The sequence below is a fragment of the Haplochromis burtoni genome, unplaced genomic scaffold, assembly GCF_018398535.1.
Source record: "Haplochromis burtoni strain Fernald_Lab_line unplaced genomic scaffold, NCSU_Asbu1 Contig_177, whole genome shotgun sequence".
Lineage (NCBI taxonomy): Eukaryota > Metazoa > Chordata > Actinopteri > Cichliformes > Cichlidae > Haplochromis > Haplochromis burtoni.
The window spans coordinates 88,210-108,956 of NW_024582538.1; the positions used below are offsets into that span (position 1 = coordinate 88,210).

The 20,747-nt window shown below is 41.7% G+C and overlaps 2 protein-coding genes across 2 annotated transcripts in view; both read right to left on the reverse strand.

The window, feature by feature from the left end:
- Positions 1–27: 27 nt before the first annotated feature.
- Positions 28–4,354, reverse strand: LOC102306361 (retinol dehydrogenase 10-B). Its single transcript, XM_005941084.3, has 5 exons — positions 3,368–4,354; positions 2,045–2,143; positions 1,778–1,923; positions 1,545–1,676; positions 28–330 (listed from the first exon to the last, which is right to left on the reverse strand). Exons 1-5 carry the CDS (start codon positions 3,815–3,817, stop codon positions 210–212), a joined length of 948 nt encoding a protein of 315 aa, XP_005941146.1. The 5' UTR covers positions 3,818–4,354; the 3' UTR covers positions 28–209.
- Positions 4,355–6,648: 2,294 nt separating this feature from the next.
- The window catches only part of LOC102307277 (potassium voltage-gated channel subfamily B member 1), a 40,189-nt gene continuing 26,090 nt past the window's right edge, over positions 6,649–20,747 (reverse strand). The window contains exon 3 of the mRNA XM_005941087.2: positions 6,649–12,690. Within this exon, the coding sequence (XP_005941149.1) occupies positions 10,870–12,690 (1,821 nt within the window). The 3' untranslated portion in view covers positions 6,649–10,869. The remainder of the gene's footprint in view (positions 12,691–20,747) is intronic.

Consider the following 20,747-nt stretch of genomic DNA (forward strand, 5'->3'; position numbering starts at 1 on the left):
GATCTGTTATCACTGCAGTCGCTATTCTATCCACACTGTTGTGAATTGTTTTTATTTCATTTGCGAGGCCCTTTAGCATCAGCAGTGGATACTTAAGCAGCTCAGCATTCACGACAAATTGCTTCATACAATTTTGCCTTTGGGAAGTCCTGGAAAAAACGAACGTAAGCAGATTTTCACAGAATATTATAAAGACACCATCAGAAACGTTAGCACAATTTGGTATGGCCGTTGGAGGTCTTCATTTCAATGTTCTTGATGAATGGTAGCATGCACTTGTCACCTCCCATGAAGCGATACGTTGCAACATTTGCCTCCCAAGGTAGTAAGCTAGAAGGAAAAAAAGAATGAACTTTGTTTTAAAACTGGGATTTCTTTTCCTCTTGGGTATGCAGTGCTGAATGGCTGCATTCACATAATAAAAACCAACAAAAATTAAACCTCTTTCCTGTAATGCAACTCCAGCAAACATTCAGGTACGCTGTGATAAATTCCAGACCTTTTGAACTGTTCCAAGCCTTTATTTAGAAGTACAATAGATTTTGAGAGGACTAAGTGCTTATAGCGGTTTGCTTTACAGTTGGTTGCTTTATACCAGGAGTCAAGCATAAGGCCCAAGGGGCTTAATCGGCCCAGCAAAGGCTCCAATCTGATCCACTATTGGCAACTTTGGAAAATGTGAAGAAGGGCACGAGTTTCTGACCTTTAAAATGCATTTGAATAGGTTTAACAGCTTTTTCATGCTGATAAAATAATGAAGTAAAAGATAAGCAATTAAAAGACAGCCAAATTTTTACAATGTGTCCACAGTAGGATATTTCCCGTAAAGTAACAGAAACTTCGTTTTTTTAAATTATAGCACAGTGTGTGCAATGAGCTACCACAGCTGTTTGATTTTTTTCTTTTTAAACATTTTTCTCTGACAGTTTAACCCCAAAGAGTCATGCTGACTGATTTCTTTCATTTACTACAGAAGCATTTCTTTATCATGTAGAAAATCTGAGGAACATTGTTTAGACGTCTCAGGGATTAAATGTGTAGTTTAACCGTTTTCAGTAGCAGACAGGATAGCCTCACTGGCCCCGCCCTATTTAGATCATCATCTCATTCAAAATAAGTTTGACATCAGTGCTCTATACAGTCTCCATGAGAGAAATAACTCTTGAAAAGGGAAATGGGATGGATCATCAACAATTTTCTGAACCTGATGAACAACAGCTTTCTCATATTTTGGTTTGAGAGACCTTTGTTTCCTATGATTTTCATGGCAATTTTTACCCGTTTCTCAATTGTTGATTTTGACTTTACTGTAAGTAAACTTTAGAGCTCACGCCAAACCATCTGCGCCTATGAGGCAATTTTTCACATTAAAAAAAACAAACAAAAAAAAACATCAACATTGTGTCAATATAGATGCCCAAGTACTTATATGAGCTAACATGCTCTATTGTACATCCATCAAGAAATGGAAAACAAAAGCCCCATATTAATTTAAGCCTTGGTAAAAGCAGCTGATCATGTCATATAATCCACTTAGTACTTACGCTCTTGCAAGAAAGGGGATGTACATAAGACGAGGAATGCAGATCATCTGCTGTTCTGCTAGGATGGCTTTCATAGACTGCTGCACAGTGTAGAGAGGCTCAAGGGGTGGAATTATGCTGCGAAGCTCTTTCCTGGTAAATGCAATACAGATGCATTAAAGGACATACTGAAATGCAGCTTTACTTCATTTTTACCACCCAGCAAGCTCCAGTTGTGAATAATTGCATCTCACCTGATTTCACAGCCTGCGAACATCCCTGTGTCTACAATATAAGGACATACTAAAGTGGTTTTGATGCCATTCAGGTCTTCTGCTATCAACTCATGTGTCAGTGACTCGTGGAATCCAACAGCTCCAAATTTACTAGCACAGTAATCCTGTAGGGGGAAGTAGAAAGACCAGAGAGAGGAGCCTTTAAATGAGTTGTCGGGTCAGTTAACATACGCTTTGGAAAGTATTTCTGTTAAGTTTGTGCTCGAACAGTTCTTTGCAGTGTACCTCAACGCAGGCAGTGCTGAACAGTCCAAGTGCACTGGCGATGGTCACGATGTGGCCGTGATTTTGTTCTTTCATCCGTGGCAGGAACGCTTTCGTCATCTGTTGGGTGAAATTAGGAAGGTTGGAGCAGTAAGTGAAGCAGTAAAGCTTATCATGGGGGCCAGGAACCATAAACCTTCACTTGAAGCTCAAAATCTGATTTGCATACTTTATGTGTCTACAACTTTTCAGAAATTAAAGTGGAATTATTGTGCTTTTCCTTATTTTGATCTCGTGCAGTGATGATATTTAGAAGTAAGTACTCAGACTCCAGACTGTTATAAATTACCTTTCTCACACTGTTTTTTTGGGCATTTGGCTCTGTGTGACATCATAGAGAGAGAGACATCAGTACCTGCACACAGCTCTGGAGCAAAGTATGCTAAAAGACAGAGGACTTAAAAATATAGGAGCTAAAAGGGCTTGTTTAAGACAGACGAGGAACCATCAGGCCAAGTTCACAAGACAATTACAAAGTCCAACAATAAAAATATGGAGCTGCAAACTTGCACAGAAGCTCCTTTTAAATGCAATTTAAGAAGGCTTTAAAAGCCATTTAATGGGGCAAAAAGTCAAGTGAGGACATTCCCAAAGAAAGGCTATTAATGGCAAATGAACTCTTGATTAGACATGCAGAGAAAAATAGTTGACTCCAGGTAGGCTTTAGTGTAAAATAGCTTGTGTATTTACATACCAACCCCCCAAAACCTACGAAGATATGGGAATATGCACATGAAGGTTGGTTTTATTGTTTGGAGGATCTTGGTTTTGAAAACTGAAAATGGGACATTGTCGATGTTTCACAGCTTTATGACTTTAACTGATACTGTATTTGTGCTATGAATATGTATTCAAACAGTGAAACTTGGAATAAAAGCTAACACGTGGTTAAACAGGAGAGAAACAAGTCTCATTTGACGGATCAGGTGTAGCTTATTTGATAACAATAAAAAGAAAAGCCGCCCACCGTTTGTCTCTCGTCGATTTTACGCAAATCCGCTAATTGTCACTTATTTTATTAGCAGGAGATTGAGGCTTTAGGAGGATCAAAAGCAGGATCACGTACCTAACTTGATGCTGGCTTGTAGCGTGTTTTTATTTACATGTGTACATGAGTTATGATCATCATTATGACACATCAGTGCACAAGTCCAACCGGAACCAGCGAGGAGGACACTAAATGGGTGTTACATAACTCCTGTGAGACCGGTGGATCGCCCATTAATTTTTTTCTTTAAAGTGGTGGCTCAAGAATGTGTGCGTAAAAAAAGCATCAGCTCTCACCCAGAAAAGCGCGTGGCAGTTCACCAGCAGAGTCCTCTCCAGAAGCTCATCCGGACAGTCCAGCAGCCTCCGTCCAGCCACTACGCCTGCGTTGTTGACCATTATGGAGACATGCCCGACCTCCGCTCTCACCCGGTTCGCTGTCTCGTAAATGTTCCGACGCTTGGACAGGTCCACCGTGTAGGTGTGCACCCGGACACCCAGTTCTCGCACCAGCCTGGCAGTCTGCTCGTTGGCAGCCGCGTTGCAGTCCCACAGCACCAGGTGGGCCCCCTCTTTGGCAAACTCCAGGGCGAACAGCCGACCCAGTGCGCCCCCGGCTCCCGTGATCAGACACAGCTCCCCATCGATGCATTTAAGCCTCGGCCGAAGGAAAGTCTGCAGGATGGCACTCAGGATAGAGCCGGTTAGGTCGATTAGCATCAGCAACAAGTCTACTAACACAATCATGACGCTTAGACACACCTGCTCCTTCTGCGTCCAGGAGAAGCCAACGAGTCACACAAAAAAGAATGCCAAGCTTTGGAGTGTAGTTACCTCTCCGTGTGACGTTGGGGTTGGAGGCTTGTTTTATGTAACTGTGCCGGATTATAGGACGGTCGGCTGATGGCGGCCGCCAATAGAGCAGCTTTTTGTTTGATAAATGAAGAGCTGAGTGACTCGCTTGAATACACTTATAAAGAGCGGTTGTGGGATTGAGGCAGGGATTACGATAACACTCAGTGGACCCAGAGTTATTGCAGTCTTTTACTTTCTGAGCTGTTATTTTAGTTTTGGGTTCATGTTTTCATCGTAGTTTAGAATCAAAAAGTTTTCGGGGGGAATCTGCTCATATAAACGTTTTAGTAGTCTCACTGTTGCTTTCGGTCATTTTAATACAATACGGTTTATGACCATCGGAATAGGTGTTACAATGCAAACACTTGGCGAAGAAGACAGCTGACCGCGAAGTCATGACGTAACCAATCAACAAAGGTGCACGGAAGCCTCATCAAGCAGGCTGTGCAGTTTTGTAAGTTCACAAAATGTTTATTATTTCAAATGTAGATTTTATTTTTGTATTTAATTTAAATGAAATATTTTAAGAGTTTAACTTATATATTTTTATTTTATTTATTAAAAATATTTTAAAAGTATTAATTATTATGACTATTTTCTAATTATACATTTTGAGGTAAAAGAAAAAAAATCTGTCCTCCTTATAATAAATAAACAGGGTCTTATTTCAAAGTGCGACTTATAACCTTTAGTTTAAACGTGTCACAGTTACTACAGTAAACGACTTTATGATATACATTCCTCTCCTTTCATCTTAGTATAGAAGTTATTCCTGATCCATGATGTGAGGTGGATTATCCAACTCTGTACAAAATGTTAAGCTGATAAACTGTTCATCATGTGCGCACAAATCTCTAATAAGTAGCGTTTTTCATAAACTCATATTCTTGGAATATTTTCTCGTGATCTGCTGTAGGTCACACTTAATGTTTTTATGTTATTGCAGTGCTCGTGTAACAGACATGACTACTTCAGTTAAGGTTGTTGCTGGCGTTTACTGTAGCTTAATCCTTTTCACAACCTCGGTCATGGTGTAGAATGATGTAACATAACTTTTACAGTCACTGAAAAATAGTTTTTGTTGTTTGCTTATAGTCTTTAACAATTTCTTCTTTTGGGTGCTCCCTTTAGGGGATCATCTGCTTCCATCTCACCCTATCACTAGCATCTTCCTCTGTCACTCCAGCCCTCTGCACATCCTCCTTCACTAGATCCCTGAACCTCCTCTGCGGTCGTCTTCTTTTCCTCCTGCCTGGCAGCTCCATATTCAGCATCCTTTATCCATTTTGTCCACTATCTCTCGTCTGCACATGGCCAATCCATCTCAGCCTTGCTTCTGTAACTTTACTCCATACCACTCAACCTGAGCTGTCCCTCTGATACACTCATTTCTAATCCTGTCCATTCTGCTTGCTCCCAATGAAAATCTTAGCATCTTCAACTCTGCCACCTCCATCTTAGCCTCCTGTCCTTTTTTTCAGTCCCACCGCCTCCAAACATACATCATAGCAAGGCTCACTACGATCTTGTAAACCTTCTTTTTAAAATGGTTAGACTATAAAATTTTTAGAGTGAACCTTCCATAGAAATCTCTACAGTGACAATATTAAAAGGGATTAGAAAATGAGATCACATTTCTCCTATATCAACTTCTCTTTATCGGCTCCCTGTTAAATCCAGAAGTGAATATAAAACCTGTCTCCTCGCATAAAACTCTTGAACAATCAGACCACATCATATCTTAAAGGCCCGATAATACCATGTTGTCCAATCAGAGCACTTCGTTCTCAGACTGCACACTTCCTGGTGGTTCAGAGAGATCCTAAAAGTAGAATGTGGGACTTCCCATGATGCACTTCTTCTCCATTCCTGTCTTTGCACACCCAGTGTGTTTGTAACCCCACTACTGTATGTCATTAAATTAAATTGTGTCTCTGCTCTCTCCCATATTGTTCATATACTGCTTTCATACATTCACACTTACACTACAATGGATCCATTAGACCAAACTTGGGGTTGAGTATCTCGCCAAAGCATGGGCTCATTAGTCAAGCAAAAATATTGTTCTGGTCCCAGTGTTCTAATTGTGTTTGCTCCATTATGGAAGAAAATGGACAGTTGGATGCATATTTTTACCTTGAATTGATATTCACGTCACCTTAAGATTTTGAAAAATGCAATAAAAATAATAACTGTATAAATAATCAACAAGTAATTAAGTGTTGATGTTGGTGTTGGTGGTCATTGTTGGCACAGAATGGAAACTTCACTGGTCACTCATCATTAAAACTAGATGTACTGTGTTTGATGCAGGAAATACAGTTTGTTCTTCCATGTAAATTAATGGCATACTGAGACTGCTGTGGAGAGTTGCACCAAATCTGCTCAGTATTTCTCTATATGAACTTACTGGTGAACCCCTCCACAACAGTCCGAGTTTCTCACGTGGCGTCATGGGAAACTTAACCTCCCACTCCTGAAAGTTTAGTCAGAGACATCGGATCCGTACACATCTTAATGGATACGAAAACATACCACTAGAGGGAGCTATTGTATAAAACAAGCAGTGTTTATCCTCGACCCTTTAGCTCAGGCTCAGGCTGCAGTTTGCTGTCACACGTTGTTATGTATGGAGGACCACAAGAGCCACGCGCATCGAAATAAAGAATTCTGTGCTTAAATAATGAACTGTCTTACAAGAAGAGTGAGACTCGCGGGACCAACACTGGATTATTGTCTTTATTAAGCATCAGTCAGTAAAATGAGAAATCTGCTTCAAAACTGCTCATTATAGACATTTTCCTATAGCTTTTTATTCTCTTTTCGTTTTTAGATAATATTTACAAGTTCTGTGTGTCAAAGTTTCATAGCGCTACATGCACTGAACAATGGGAAATCACAAATATTCTACAAAGTCAACTGGTACAAAGTACTAAACTTTACAAAAGAGACATTTTCCCAGACACAGATGGGGCGACGTACAGACCTGCGTGAGTTGAACAGAATGATTATTTCCCTGAAGGAGGGGGAAGAAAAGGATTGAAATCAAATGAAGTGTCTGTATTTGGCTTGAAATGCTTACTCAGTGATAAAACTTGTGCTTTCTGGAGTTGTATTTGAACTAATGTGTAAGTTTGTATTTTCTCAGTTTTTTCTTTGTGTTGTTATTCCTATTCTCGTTAAGAAGCCGAGGGCTTAATTTAGGCAAAATAAATAAAGTGCAGTTCAGAAAACAAGAGGAAATTATATAAAAAGCAACAAGGACATTGTTAACGTTCATCCAACACAGAAAAAATGTATTCAAATAGACTATGGCTTGTTTAGAAAGTCAACTAGATTAGAGGCTCATTTTCCAAAATATTATTTACTGCATGTCTGACTGTTGAATGCTAATGAGCCTTCATTCTTCACCGTGTGACACATGCTCCCCCCTTTCCTTGTTCTTTTCTTATGTCCCTAGCACCCTCAGCAGCCAAAGTTATATGACCATTTTTCAGTTTGACATTTTTATTCTATTACAATGCAGCATTGGGCAGGGCTGCAAGAAAAAAAAAAAGCAAAGTAACTACACAGTAGCTGTGTAGCTTCCTCCAAGCCACCCCTTTTGCCAGACTTGCAGGCAAAGTTTGTTCTTCAAAAACTGCATGACGCCATCTGACCAAACACACTGCTGTAACTGAGCCTTTCCTGCAGGCTCAGACCTTTCCGGTGCATGCCCAGGATTGTATTTATAGACTCACTGAATTGAACACATCCTCAAAGGTTGCCTCATCTGCCTGCTTTGCACTGTCATTCTTCACAGAAGACTCGAGCACAAGGCTGGGCCTTGTAATGGAAAATGCATACGAGTGATATAATCTGACTGCATAACTCGGCTTCTTACTGACAGAATGTCAAGGCAGTTCTTTTGCCTGAGAGACGCTTTACTCTTCCCAAAAATGAGCGAAAAGAAAAAAGGAAATTTCTTTGTTAATACTTCCATGCTCTCCTCTGAATGATTAACTTCTGTCTTTGTTGGTCATGAGGTGAAGGAGCAGAGCAACGTCAGTTATAATCAGGGTAACAGTTCTACTGCACAGCTAGGAAGCTGAAGTCTTTATTAACTGCATCACCTTAGATGGGGGCATATGTTCGTACTCTGTCTGCTGTCTTGTAATTTGCTGAAATGTGTCCATGTTTCTATGAAAAAAAGGGAATATGTGACTGTTTTTAAGAGGCCCATAATCCAGTTTTCTGTTTACACATTTGTTTTTAAGCCTTCACCACACTTGAGTGACAAGCGAGCAGGGAACAAACTGAGAGGAATGAACAGAATGTGAATGCTGTCTGCACTCTCAATATGCTATTTGAGTCTTTAAGGACTCCATCTCTACAAATTCGACTACTTGCTTGCATCAAATCTGAGCCATTCAGTCATCTCAGCCATCACCATGGAAACAGTGGTTGTTCACTCTACCGAGCGAGTCCCCACCTGTTTGTTTGTGTGGACCGGGCCTTTTCCGTGCACCCGTTTGGTGCTTTTTGAGTGAAAGTGCGCAGGAAAGACATGAGAGAAAGGGCTGTAGATATCTAATATATCAGTCTGACAACATGATGACCCAGTTCTCTATGTGTTTATTCGCTGTTTGTTTTATTGTCATTCAGGCTCCATTAGACAGGGCACAGCGACAGATTCAGCGTGCAGAGTAGGCGTTCTTAAAAGCAAAGGCACCAAAATATCTAACTCATATTACGTCTAATGACTGCAGACATTGCACAGCAGTGAATATCTCTTTTAAGCTTAAGGTCCACTACTGAAAACGACTGCTTGTAGCTGGCTTGCATGATATGTTGTAAGTTGCAATAATAAAAAAATACTTGCTTGGTTTCTGTAAGAAAGAGCATGAGAGCACCGGATGATCAACGCCCGGATCGCTCATGTGTCCGGTGATCATGTGCGTTCAGAAAAGCGGGATGACGGATCCCTTTGGTTGAACTTAAGTGGCCTAATGTACCTCCTTGCTGTTTGTGTATCAGAGTGGCAAGCTGCACATAGCTGCGAGGTGTCTTTAAGTTTATAAGAGATGTCATGTGGACTCAAGTGAGCATAATGTTTTGGATTTCTGGAAGCAAACCACTTGCCAGGATCCAGAGAGTGTAAATAATCAAATTAGCTTTCTAAATGGATCTGAAATAAAGTGCTTCGTTCCTGCCTTCCTTTTTCATTTTCCTATTTCATCCTCCATCAGCAGTCGTCTTCTTCAGGGGCCAGCACGCTCTCTCTGGCTCACATGTTTGTCCCCAATGAGCGAGTATGCCCCCTTGATATATGTCACGTTCTGCTGTTTAGAAAAGGAATGCTTCAATTTCTAATATTCTTTGAGATAAATCATCAGCATGAGTTATCAGACAGAACAATTCTTTGGTTCTTCACATCACACAAAGAACAGAAGGACAGACAATTACTGGGAGACAGTAGCAAACAATACAAAGGTATGCACTGCAGATTATTGTCTAATAAATGCAGCTCCATTGAAATAATGCAGTACTTGAAATGCAAAACTATGAGATTATGCACAATATATTTATCTAAGAATCCATTCTTTTAGAAAATAGCTTAAAAATATAAATTATTTTGATTCTTTACCTTGTACAATAAATGTGTATCGTTGTAACAGATTCTACTTGCGTAATTAGAAATGTACAATATTCACACTCGGAAGCTCAACATCCGAAAATCTCTGGGATTTTCACTGCTGTCTTTCCAGCTGTTTTGATGCTCATAAGCAGTGTCATTTAATGCAAAGTTTATCAGCTACACCAGGAATGGCGACTCCCCCTCAGCTCCTTCAAGAAACTTTTCATCAGTGTCAGACAGTTTTTTTTCCGTTTAAGTTTCCTCCACATCGGACATGAAGTCTAAGAGACATGCAAAAGACATTTAGAAACAAAGAAAATAGGTACACAAGCACAGATAACGCTTTTTTTTCTTCTGTGTTAATAATAAAAAAGTGCTCTCTCTCTCTTTCTCGCCAGCAGCCTGGCACAACGAGAACAGGAAGGACATTCACGGATATAACCTCACAGTGTGTCTCTGTGTCGTTTAATGTGACCTGTGCAGTAAAAAAGAAAAGAAGAAAAGAGATCAACGAGTAGGACACTGAACTTATTTTTTGACGACAACAGACTGAAACACTTGAGTCTTACTCGAGATCACACTCAAGACAAGAGACCACAAACGTTACATAGGAATAAATATAGTAGATATGAAAGGTAATGATTAAGCACACGTGCATGCTGCCTGACTGCCTGTTAATTTCTGGCTTTCGCTCTGCCGTACAAACATAAAACACAGGAGACGACGTGTACTAAGGCCAGTTTCGAGGAAGGAAGTTAAAGGAAACAAACTACGCATTTTCCCACCACTTCATCGTATACGCTGAATATAGGTTATACACTGTGTAGAAAGTAAAAGAAAATGTGTATTCCCCTTACAACTCAATATGCCAGGTTTCAATGCCCTTTGTGGTTTGCTACTGATTTGACAGCCTTTGCTATTGTGGCGTCAAAGTGCTATCCAGGGATGCCGGGAAAGTAGGTTTTTGCCTTATGAAAAAGATTAACTGTAGTCAACTGGACAGGCTAAAAGAAATGTATAAATTGTAAAACTCTTCAGAATGTATTCCTTGCTTCTTTTTTAAAAATCTCTTAAGAGTTCTCTGCTAAAAGGATTTATTTACAAGTTATTAGTAGAAAGAAGCTCAAGAGGACACAAAATTCTTTCCCAGTGTGCACAGTTACTGTTTCTTCACGGGATAGAAGTATTTTTGTAAGTCTTTAAATGTTCCCGCAAATGTTTTCCGTGCCTTTCATAACGCTGGGAGGTTCCCAGTGCTTCTTATTTGCTTGTCACCTCCTTTGCTTTCTATTCACGTTCTGTCTGTTGTCTCTTTTCTTTTGGTTCTTTAAGAGTTAGAGTGACTCTTCTCTCCCTGAAGTGGCTGAAGTTCCTGAGCCACGTGGTTCTCCTGCCCCTCTAACGGCAGTGTGCTGTTTCCCAGCTTCCGTTGGAGGCCCTCCATGTGGTTGGGAGCCTGCTGGAAAGTGGAGCGATGGCCAAACTTGGGGCTGGATTTCTCCAGGAGTCTTTGGGCTGGGCTGGCGACTGAACCATCATGCGGGTGCTCCTCCTCATCTGTGTCAGCATCAATGAACTTACTGACGGAGGCATCGTGGAACGTGAACATGCTAGGCAGTAAGTTTTCTGGGCTCTTGCTGGGTGTTCTGCTGCTGGCGGTCGTGTAGATGGACGCCTCGGGGCTCTGCACGGACGAGCTGTCTGACAGGACTCCCGTCCCCGAATCCTCACCGCCTCTGAAGTTGACTTTATGAGAACGACTTTTGAGTGGGTTGTTGATGTGTGTGCCTCTGGAGTTTGTACCTTTGCCTGTCAAGGGTGTTGTGGCGCCTTCATGCTCATTTTCCAGGGTGGTCTCCAGGCTCGGGTTTGTACTGACCTTGCCCGGGATGTTGCTGATGGGGCTTTGGGAAAAGCGAGAGCTCTCAGGTAAGTCAGTGGCACAGCTGATAAAGCTGTCGATACTGGACGTGCTCTTCATGTCTGTCACAACCTCCAGTGTGCTTGGGATAGCTTCATTGGGGATGCTTCCCATCTCAAGCTGAGCTCTTTGTCTACATTTGGACGGCTGCCCCTTTTCCTTGCCGGTGAGGCTGGGTTGCGTTTGGGCCTTGGTCATCTTGTTGTACAGCTCCTCCAGTTTCTGTGCACTGAGGTGCTGGGGGCTGCTGGAAGGCTTGGCCTGCTCTACATAGTTTGATTCAAGGGTCTTGGTGGGGCTGCCTGGGTTGGTCTTTGACTTGTTTTTCGGAGTCCCTTTGTGGATATTAGGAGACACATGGTTATCCTGGAGTTTCTCCTTCATTTCATCAGATTTCTCCACCATTACGTCCATGAGCTCCACACTGCGGCCAAATGCGTCTTTAATGTTCATGGAGACAATGCTACCATTTCTCCTAGCTCTCTCCAGAGCCTCCCTTCTTTTGATGGCTTTCTCCTGCCTCTTTTGCTCTTTGTAGAATTCAGAGAAGTTATTTACAATGATGGGGATAGGCAGGGCGATCACCAGAACCCCCGCAATGCAGCACAACCCGCCGACTATCTTTCCCAGCAAAGTTTTTGGGTAAATATCTCCGTAACCCACTGTGGTCATAGTAATGGTAGCCCACCAGAAGGAAGCTGGGATGCTCTTAAACTTAGTGTCCTCTTCATCTTTCTCAGCGAAGAACACCAGACTGGAGAATATCATAATTCCCATGGCCAAGAAGAGGATAAGGAGACCCAGCTCATTATAACTCCTTCTGAGAGTAAAGCCCAAGGACTGAAGACCTGTGGAGTGACGGGCTAGCTTCAGAATACGCAAGATCCTCATGATCCGAAAAATCTGAACCACACGGCGGACATTTTGAAACTGCAGCACGCTCTTGTTGGATTCTGTCAGGAAGATGGTGACATAGTAGGGCAAGATGGCTAACAGGTCAATAATATTCAAAGGACCTTTAAAGAACTTCCATTTGCTGGGGGAAGAGAGAAAGCGAAGGAGGTACTCCATAGTAAACCACGCGATACACACGGCTTCCACATGGGCCAGTTGTGGATTGTCGGTGGGTTGATCAAACTCATCTGTGTCCTGCAGCTCTGGAAGTGTGTTCAGAGACAAGGCAATGGTGGACAACACAATGAAGAGGATGGAGATGATTGCCAGGATCTGGAAAACACAGAGAGAAAAATGTCTGAGGTATAAACTTCCACTGCTCTGTACTCATCTATTGCTATTTCCCCAGAACAGTGCAGGTCAGTCAGATCTCCCCTTTGGTTCACACTGAAATAGTTTAACAGCACTCCATAGTCCATCGCTGTGGTAAACCTGAAGGGGGAACAAAGAGCTTTAGCATGTTAGCAGTGTCAATTACTTCTATTTTAGTAACATTTAGCTAAAATTCAGCTATTTGTAAAATTCCTCACATTTTAGACTACAGAAGCTGAGCTGAACAAATCAAAAAGCGTGATATTGATCAGCACATGCATGCCAAATGTGGATAGTTTCGGAGTAATTGCCCAATCCATTTTGTTAATCTTGCACAAACAAGAAGCAAATGCTTGATCATCAGAATATCTCTTAACCGATGGCCGTCTAGACAGAAATGAACACTTAGAGATTAAAAGACTGCACAGAGTATGCAACAAGTCTGAAGCCATCTGTTTTGTATTCATGGAAGGCTCCTTCTCATTACCCTGAATATGGAGCTCGCACCACAGTTTTTATTTTCAAAACCAGATTCATCAAAGTTATTATTCGCAACAAAGAGGAAAAGTATCACAGATACATCAGACATTGCTGTACATTCAGGGGAGTCATTTTGCTTTATTGCAATTCACAGCGAATATCAGTGCAGATACTAAAACCATCGTTTGGCTGAGTTAATCATGTAGAGAAAATCTGATATGATGACAGCCTTGATGGGATATTTTTTTAGACCAGATGGTTTGAAAAGCTTCTTTCAGAACAACACTCAGTGTCTTCAATTGACCTTCTGGCTTTTCTTCAAGCATCGCCGGCTAATGGAAACTGACAGTCAGGTCTATGACTGGGTGTCTGCTGATGAATGGGAAAAACACTGCCACTCCAACTCTGCACTGGCACAGTACAGCTGGTCTTCAGGGCTGGGATCAGGTAAGATGCTTGACTGAATCAAAACTGATATAAGAGTTTGAGTCTTGTATGGCAGCAAGGACGGTCATTCTCGAGAGAAACTCAGTATCAAAGAGAAGAACTGGTGTTGCTCCATTTGTAGCATTTAACTGCGTTTTTCAGAAATAGCTAAAACGCCCTGGTTCATCCTTTTGATGATATTAGTTCACGGCCCCTTTAGCTTTTCTACTTTCATGTCAGCATTTCAAAAGAAGGGTCGGAGCTAATGTGAACTCTGGGGCATTTTTCTTTTTGTGTCTTGCGCTACACTGGAAGAGAGTGTAAGCAAAAGACAAGAAAGCAAGAGAGCGAGAGGGAGTTTCTGATTGTACCGATACTCCTGAAAAAACCCCCCAACAAACAAACAAACAAACCCTTTGAGACTTTACTACCTCTGTCTCCATTTCTATTCATTCTGCTACAATCCTTCAATGCCCCGGGCTTCAAGAAAACCCGGATGAATTACTTTGCTGCAAAGGACAGCATTCGTAGCAAGCGAGACCCACTGAAAGGCTACTGAAGACCTTTTAAAGCACTGAGCTACCTACTAATGATATAATCTGCTGAGTACAACAGGGTCTAGTCATAGTGCTGGGGATTAGGAAGCCTACACCGTTGTGGCTGTGTAGGTGTGCCACACCTATTATTCCTGTCCTGGAGTCAGTGTGAAATCCAGCACAAGGTCACTGTTGAGGCCATGTCCCAGGCGACTGGAGAGCGGGATTATTCCCTTGTGCCAGTCAATCTCTATAAGCTTTAATTAATCTTGACAGGTGAGCGCTTCCACACCTAGCTTGGCCTTTAAAGAGAGAGGGGCTAAAAGCAGTGAAAGTTTTGTTCGGATGAGGCAAGAGAGGACAGGAGTTTAGAAGCAAGAGGGAATTAAAGGGCACCCCGAAATGTAAACTTTATCAGAGCTTTCCCTGAAATAGCCTGCCTCCAGGTGTGGGTCCCAAGAGAGTCAAAATGATGGATTAAACTCTGAAATAAGACCTGTTAGAGGTAGATTTCAGGTAACTAAATAATCACACCCAAGAGAATAAATCAGCTAAAGTTATAAAAAACACAAACGTTACCCTTAACTGTAAAAGGTAAAAGATTGCAGCATTGTTTTCAGTAGTTTTGCGAGGATGTGGAGGTCACACAACTTAGCAGAAGCCCTAAAGGGGAGTTTTGGGAAAAGCAAATCATGCAGGGAGCGCGCTGATTTAGCATCAGATTGGGACTCAAGACCGAGCCTGAAGTGTTCAGTGGAAACCGCGCTCAACAGATCAGGACTTTTCTAGCAGGCTGGAGAGCACTTTAATGTATCACGCTGAAACCTGGCTGTGTTGTGTAAAGAGAGCACCTGAAGGATGATGAGCTCCAGTTCCCATCAAATTATCTCCCTCGCTCACCTTTTCTCCTCCCACCCTGGTAGTGAGCCAACTAGGGTCAGCCAGAGAGGAGATTATAGGAACGCAAGCTCGCTACAGTGATACAGATAGACACAGGCAGAGAAGGATGTCTGCTGAGGACACTCGGCGCTGTGACAAATCTGTGACGAAGGGAAAATGAGGCTAACCCAGTCTGTGCTTTGCAACAGAAACCAATGAGCTCCCTGTGGTAAGGACACATGGAGTGCAATATGATTGTGTTCCAAAGTTAAAGTTAAAATGAATCAGTAGTGTCTTTATGTAGCTGACACAGTGCACAACTGAAAGGTGAAATATGTATGGGCAAATGTATTACAGTACAGCAGGGACATAAAGACACAGATGTGCTGCTAAAGAGGGTTATGGTCAGTGCTGTGTTACCTCATTAGCTCTTAATGACAAGCACTGGAGTCATGAGGACAGCCCGTCCCATTTCCTGTTTGCATAAATGGAAGATAAATCTGATCAAGGCTGTTGCTGCTTCTGCACAACCATGGCACACGCTCACCCCTAACAAGCACAAACATATTGAGAGAGAGACACACACACACACTCCCCCCCTCCAGCTCAGTAATTAGCCCCAAGCCTCCTTTCCCTGCAGGCCTGTAGAGGCAGGAGTCTGAATATTTAATATCCTCCTCAAGTGCATGCTTTGCTGTCCTGGAAAAGGTGTGCATGAGTGGATCCTCAGTGGGCCATGGCGGACTGCAGAACCAGAGATGTAGCCTAGTTTTCACACTGCGTTCACCACTCGGGGGTTGGTTCAACTTCACGCTTGATCGAGGGAGGAATGGACAGGAAAGCAGGGTGTCTATTAACACCTGGCAGGAGGCTTCCACAGGGAAGGAGTGTCCCGCCAGGACCGGAAGACAGAGGGAAGGGGGCCTTGACACTGATACAGTTGTGTAACCGAGTTGTGCTCATTTGCCAGGATGAAAAAAACAAAGCATTTCATTATTTTTAACGAGTGTCCTCACCTCTATATTTTATCAGACATATGTTATTTTGGTTCTTGCTGGTGTTGAGTTCAGATATATGGTTAATAATTAACTTGGACAAGCAACAAGTAGTGACTGTTTAGGAAAAAAATTTCCAGCCCCAAAACAATGATTCTTTTTTTTTTCAGGCAAAATGAATGTCAAACTTTGCCCAAGTTTGTGGCTTGTTCCATCAAGACAGATGCTATAAAACTTATGCATTACGGAGGCAGAGCACTTACTTACAAAAGTGAAGTGATGTTTCCATGGGGAGGAAATGCATCACAATATGAATGCTTTCAAATGCTTCTGCAGCGCATTTCACCCATCAGCTTTCCATCAGTTTCTTGGCATCTCTGAGATCATATTTATGTTCTCAGAGCAACGTGTAGCCTAAGCATGCTAAGATTTGCCAATTGGCACTTAGCACAAAGTACAAGTCAGCATTATGGGAGTATTATCAGTTTTAGGGGCATTTAATCAGAAACTAACCTTTGACCACATTTACATTTTGGCTTCAAGAGCTGTTACTTAAAAAGTAATCATCATAGAGTTATTACAACTGAGGACGATATGAATACAGAAATACATGTAGCAAGGCAGGGGTTTCGAACATGAGGCATAGGGGCCGGAATTGGCCGGTAAAGACTCCAATCTGGTCCACAGGATGACTTTGGAAAATGTGAAGGAGAAAAGAAATTTTAGACTTTTAATAGTATTTTGCATTTTACTGATAAAGACCTCCCCCATGGCCATTCATGCTACACCAACGTAATTATTTATAGATTTCTGTAATTTTACACACTTACTTCTTACTTCAAAGAGTCATGCTTACAGATGTCTTTCTGCTGAAATAGCACATAATTTTTTTTTAAATATACTCATCTATGCACACTGGCAGAGAGAGAGTTTTCACTGGTCCGCCACAAAGTGGTCTGGATGTAGCCCATGATGTAAAATCTGACATCAAGAACGGATTTTCCACTGCGTTACGCTGCGTGAACCAATGATTCACTTCTTTGTAACTGGATTTGCCCTTTTCGCAACAAGAGATGAATCAATAGGGGGGATTATGTCACGCAGTGATTCACTTCATTGTATTTTATGTGTGCATGTTGAGTGCAAGATGGCATCTCTAATCCTCTTATTGTTGTACTTGTCTGTTTGGCCAATAAATGTTTTCCTGCCCTTTATGCAAACGACTGGCCCGTCCTCCTACAGGGGCTGCTGTGGTGCTGCAGTTATTTCCTCTGCGGGACACTGGGTGAGTGTTTTTGTTTTTTAATAGAGACAGGGGAACAGATGGATGGTATTACATTGCTAATAAATAAAGTGGAAAGTCCTCTCCTTAGTGGAGAAAAGGCCTGTTGCAGCTATAAACACTATAACTCCCCAGGGTTACAATCACCTTCTTGGAAAGTTCCACAAAGGGACTGCGGTGCAATAAAAACTGCTCTCACTTGTTGCTCTTACATAATATAATTATGATGAACCCCTGAACATGCTGTCCTTCCTTTTATTTCCCATATAGTGCTTTTATAGTTTCTGGGACAACATTGTTTACATTTTTTAATATTTTGCAACTGTGAACAAACCTTACAAAAAGACTTTTAGACTTTAACCAGTCTGTGGGCCTCTACGGCATTGAATCCATTTAAGGATTAGGTTAGAATAAAATGTGTCGTAACTGCATAAATTGATTTAAAGACAGACCAACCAACTACAATGAGGGAGAACACAACAGAGAACAGAGGGAAACACAAAATATATACACAGGATAACGAGGGAACAGGACATGGATGGGAAGACAGCTGACAGGTGAAGCAAAACTAAACATAGTACACACGAGATGGAGACTATCAAAGTAAAACAGGAACTAACACACACACAGAGACTAGATGTCAAAACTAAGACCAGAAAATAAAACAGAGCAGAAATATAACAACAACCACCAAAACCTGGAACACAAACCAAACCTTAGAATATTAAATAAAATGTACGTGATGATACTGGTGAGTTGAATAGTAGCAGAACAGCGCACAAGAGCGCCCCCTCAAAATCAAGTAAACGGAACCTGATGTGTTTTTGGAACATACAGAGTCTTACAACACAGGAAGGGCATCTGCCAAATCAAATATGCGGAGCTACCCATCGTTGTGACCTGTGGTGAATGAGGTGACAGATGAAAGTCGCTTCTACAGTACTATAATACAGAAAAGCAACAACCAGCTTTTAAACAAAAAACTTACTCCAAGTCTAACTTGAGCATCGAAATTGACAAGACCTTCTGTGTCCCACACAGGCGTACCTCCCTGCTTCTTTTCACCTTACCTAGCAACCTTTTCTGTCCCAACTTTGAGCATCTCCACAGAGAGCCTTTGTATATCCTGTGCTATGTACTGAGAAGACAGGGAGATAGATTACTGAGCTCGCGGCTACTCACAGGATGTGTCCTTTTAAAGGTGTGAAGGTGGTGCTAAAATGCTGAGGACGAAGTGCGTTAAGTGTGCGCTCACAGATTTCTGTTTTTTGTCTGCCTTTCTGTGAACCTCTAGAAGTCTAACATGCACAATATTTTGCATTATTTTAGTGGTTATCCAGTTCAGATTTAAAAGGTAAAGTATAATTTAAGATATACTATTAAATTCATTTCACCCAAAATGTCTGAAATTATAGTACGAGTTGTAAAAAACTGAAAGTGACCTGATCTGGGCTAATATTTAACAGTCTGCAGTGCATTTCATCTGATTTTTCACTGTATTAGGAGCTCATCATCAGGCGCTCAGAAGCTAAAGACGTCTGCCTTTCGAGGATGGCAGAGAAAAGGTGAGAGGTGGCATAAAGAACAGAGGTGGCTCGGTGAAAATGAAGACAAAATATGGGAGAAGTGAGAAAGTGAAATGAGATTATTCCCTATGGATGACGAGCACAAAAGGCACCAGCGCTGCTGTCACCATGTGAGCATCAATCTCCTTGATAAAACATCTGTACTCCAACCAGAGGCCACAGAAACCTTGGTTCTGATATATCTGGAGCACCTGCACTAGATGATGTAGACTGAAAGATCTCTAGCACTGTGGCCTACAAAAAACTGTTTTAAAGATTTTAAAGAACAAATCTCACGTAGAGTGGTCCATTCAGAAGTTTCATATCTAAATCCTGTTTTACATTTTCTTCTTTCTTTTTTTTAAAAATTGGTTTTTGACATAGAAAAAATTGGACTTTTTTTTGCAGTGTTGCTATAAAATATGTGGACAGCATTCTAGATCATTTTTTCCACCCATTTTTAACCACTTATGCAATTCAGGATCAGAGGGGGGTGGAGCCTATCCCAGTTGTCAGGTTACACGTTCACCAGTCTATTGCAGAGCTAACAGGGAGAGTCAGACAACCATTCACACTCACATTCACTCCTAAGGCCAATTTAGAATCACGGGTTAACCTAATGCTGTGCTCCTGTCAGAAGTAAAGTCAGAAGGCAAGTATTTTGCTCTATTGTTAGTGATGAACATGAATGACTCTACTTATCTAAAGAACTGAAATAAATCCTGTTTTTCCTCATTTTTCTGGAACGCATTAACTCGGGAGTGGCGTCACTCTGTGCTGTATCTGGAATGCAGCCTACAACATGCATGACTTTGAACTGTGATTACTCAGAGGAAACCCACCTAGGCACGGCGACACAATGCAAACTACACAGAGCGATCAGTGGATTCAAACCCAGGATCCTTTTGCTGTGAGGTGACACTGCTTCCCCTCATGTAAGAATCATTCATAACGTACAGCAATTACACATGATTCTTGTAATAAATTCTACCAATTTAATTAGGATTGTGTTGATGGACAAGTCAGTGGGCGGGTGTCACCACAAAGACTTTAGAGAAAAGAGAAAACTTGTCTGAAGAACTGCGAACCTTTAATGAACTGCATGCTGGCTGCACTCTCTGCTGAACCTCAGAGACAGGCTGGGCTTTCAAACAGCATGTCCCTGTTTAAATAAACCTACTGTGGTAACCCACAATAAGCTTAGGAAGCTTTCCTCCGAGCTGGATGGGGAAAAAAATACAGTCTGCATGGGTGAGCCCTGCTAATGGAATAAGTATGGTGTCTGTGATCCTCAGATGTACAATCCTGTTAGACAGTGGGCGTTTTTCTGCTTGCTGAAATTCAGCACACTGGCAAGGCTCACAGCCATCTCACATCTCCTCTCAGTGAAGACACATCACACCCAGCTGAAAATGACAAGTTCTCAAAATCTGTCTTTGTTCTCGATACTTATAATTATAATTATTTTTTTTGCAGGCTGGAGCTCCAGCTGTCTCTTGTTGCTATGGTCGTTGCTCACTATGAAAGTGGCAGCAGTGTTGGCAGGTGAATGGAAAACGAACAGAATTTTTCAGCTGAATCATTACTCTGTGAAAATGGACCATTTGGTGCTGTAGTGCATAACAAGAGCGATGAGATTCTTGCTTATCGTCTATGAAGGCTGGGGTGATGTTAATTAGACAAAAGTACCAGTCGAGAAAGTAACCAGAGCTTGTTGTAATTAATATTCCAGTGAAAACAGGTTTACCTGTAATTAGAGACGATAATCAGCATCAAGAGCTGCTTAAAGAGATTCAGCAGCCATCAGACACTACCATTTAGCAGTGAATGGTGATTACTTACATGGGTGGGGCTT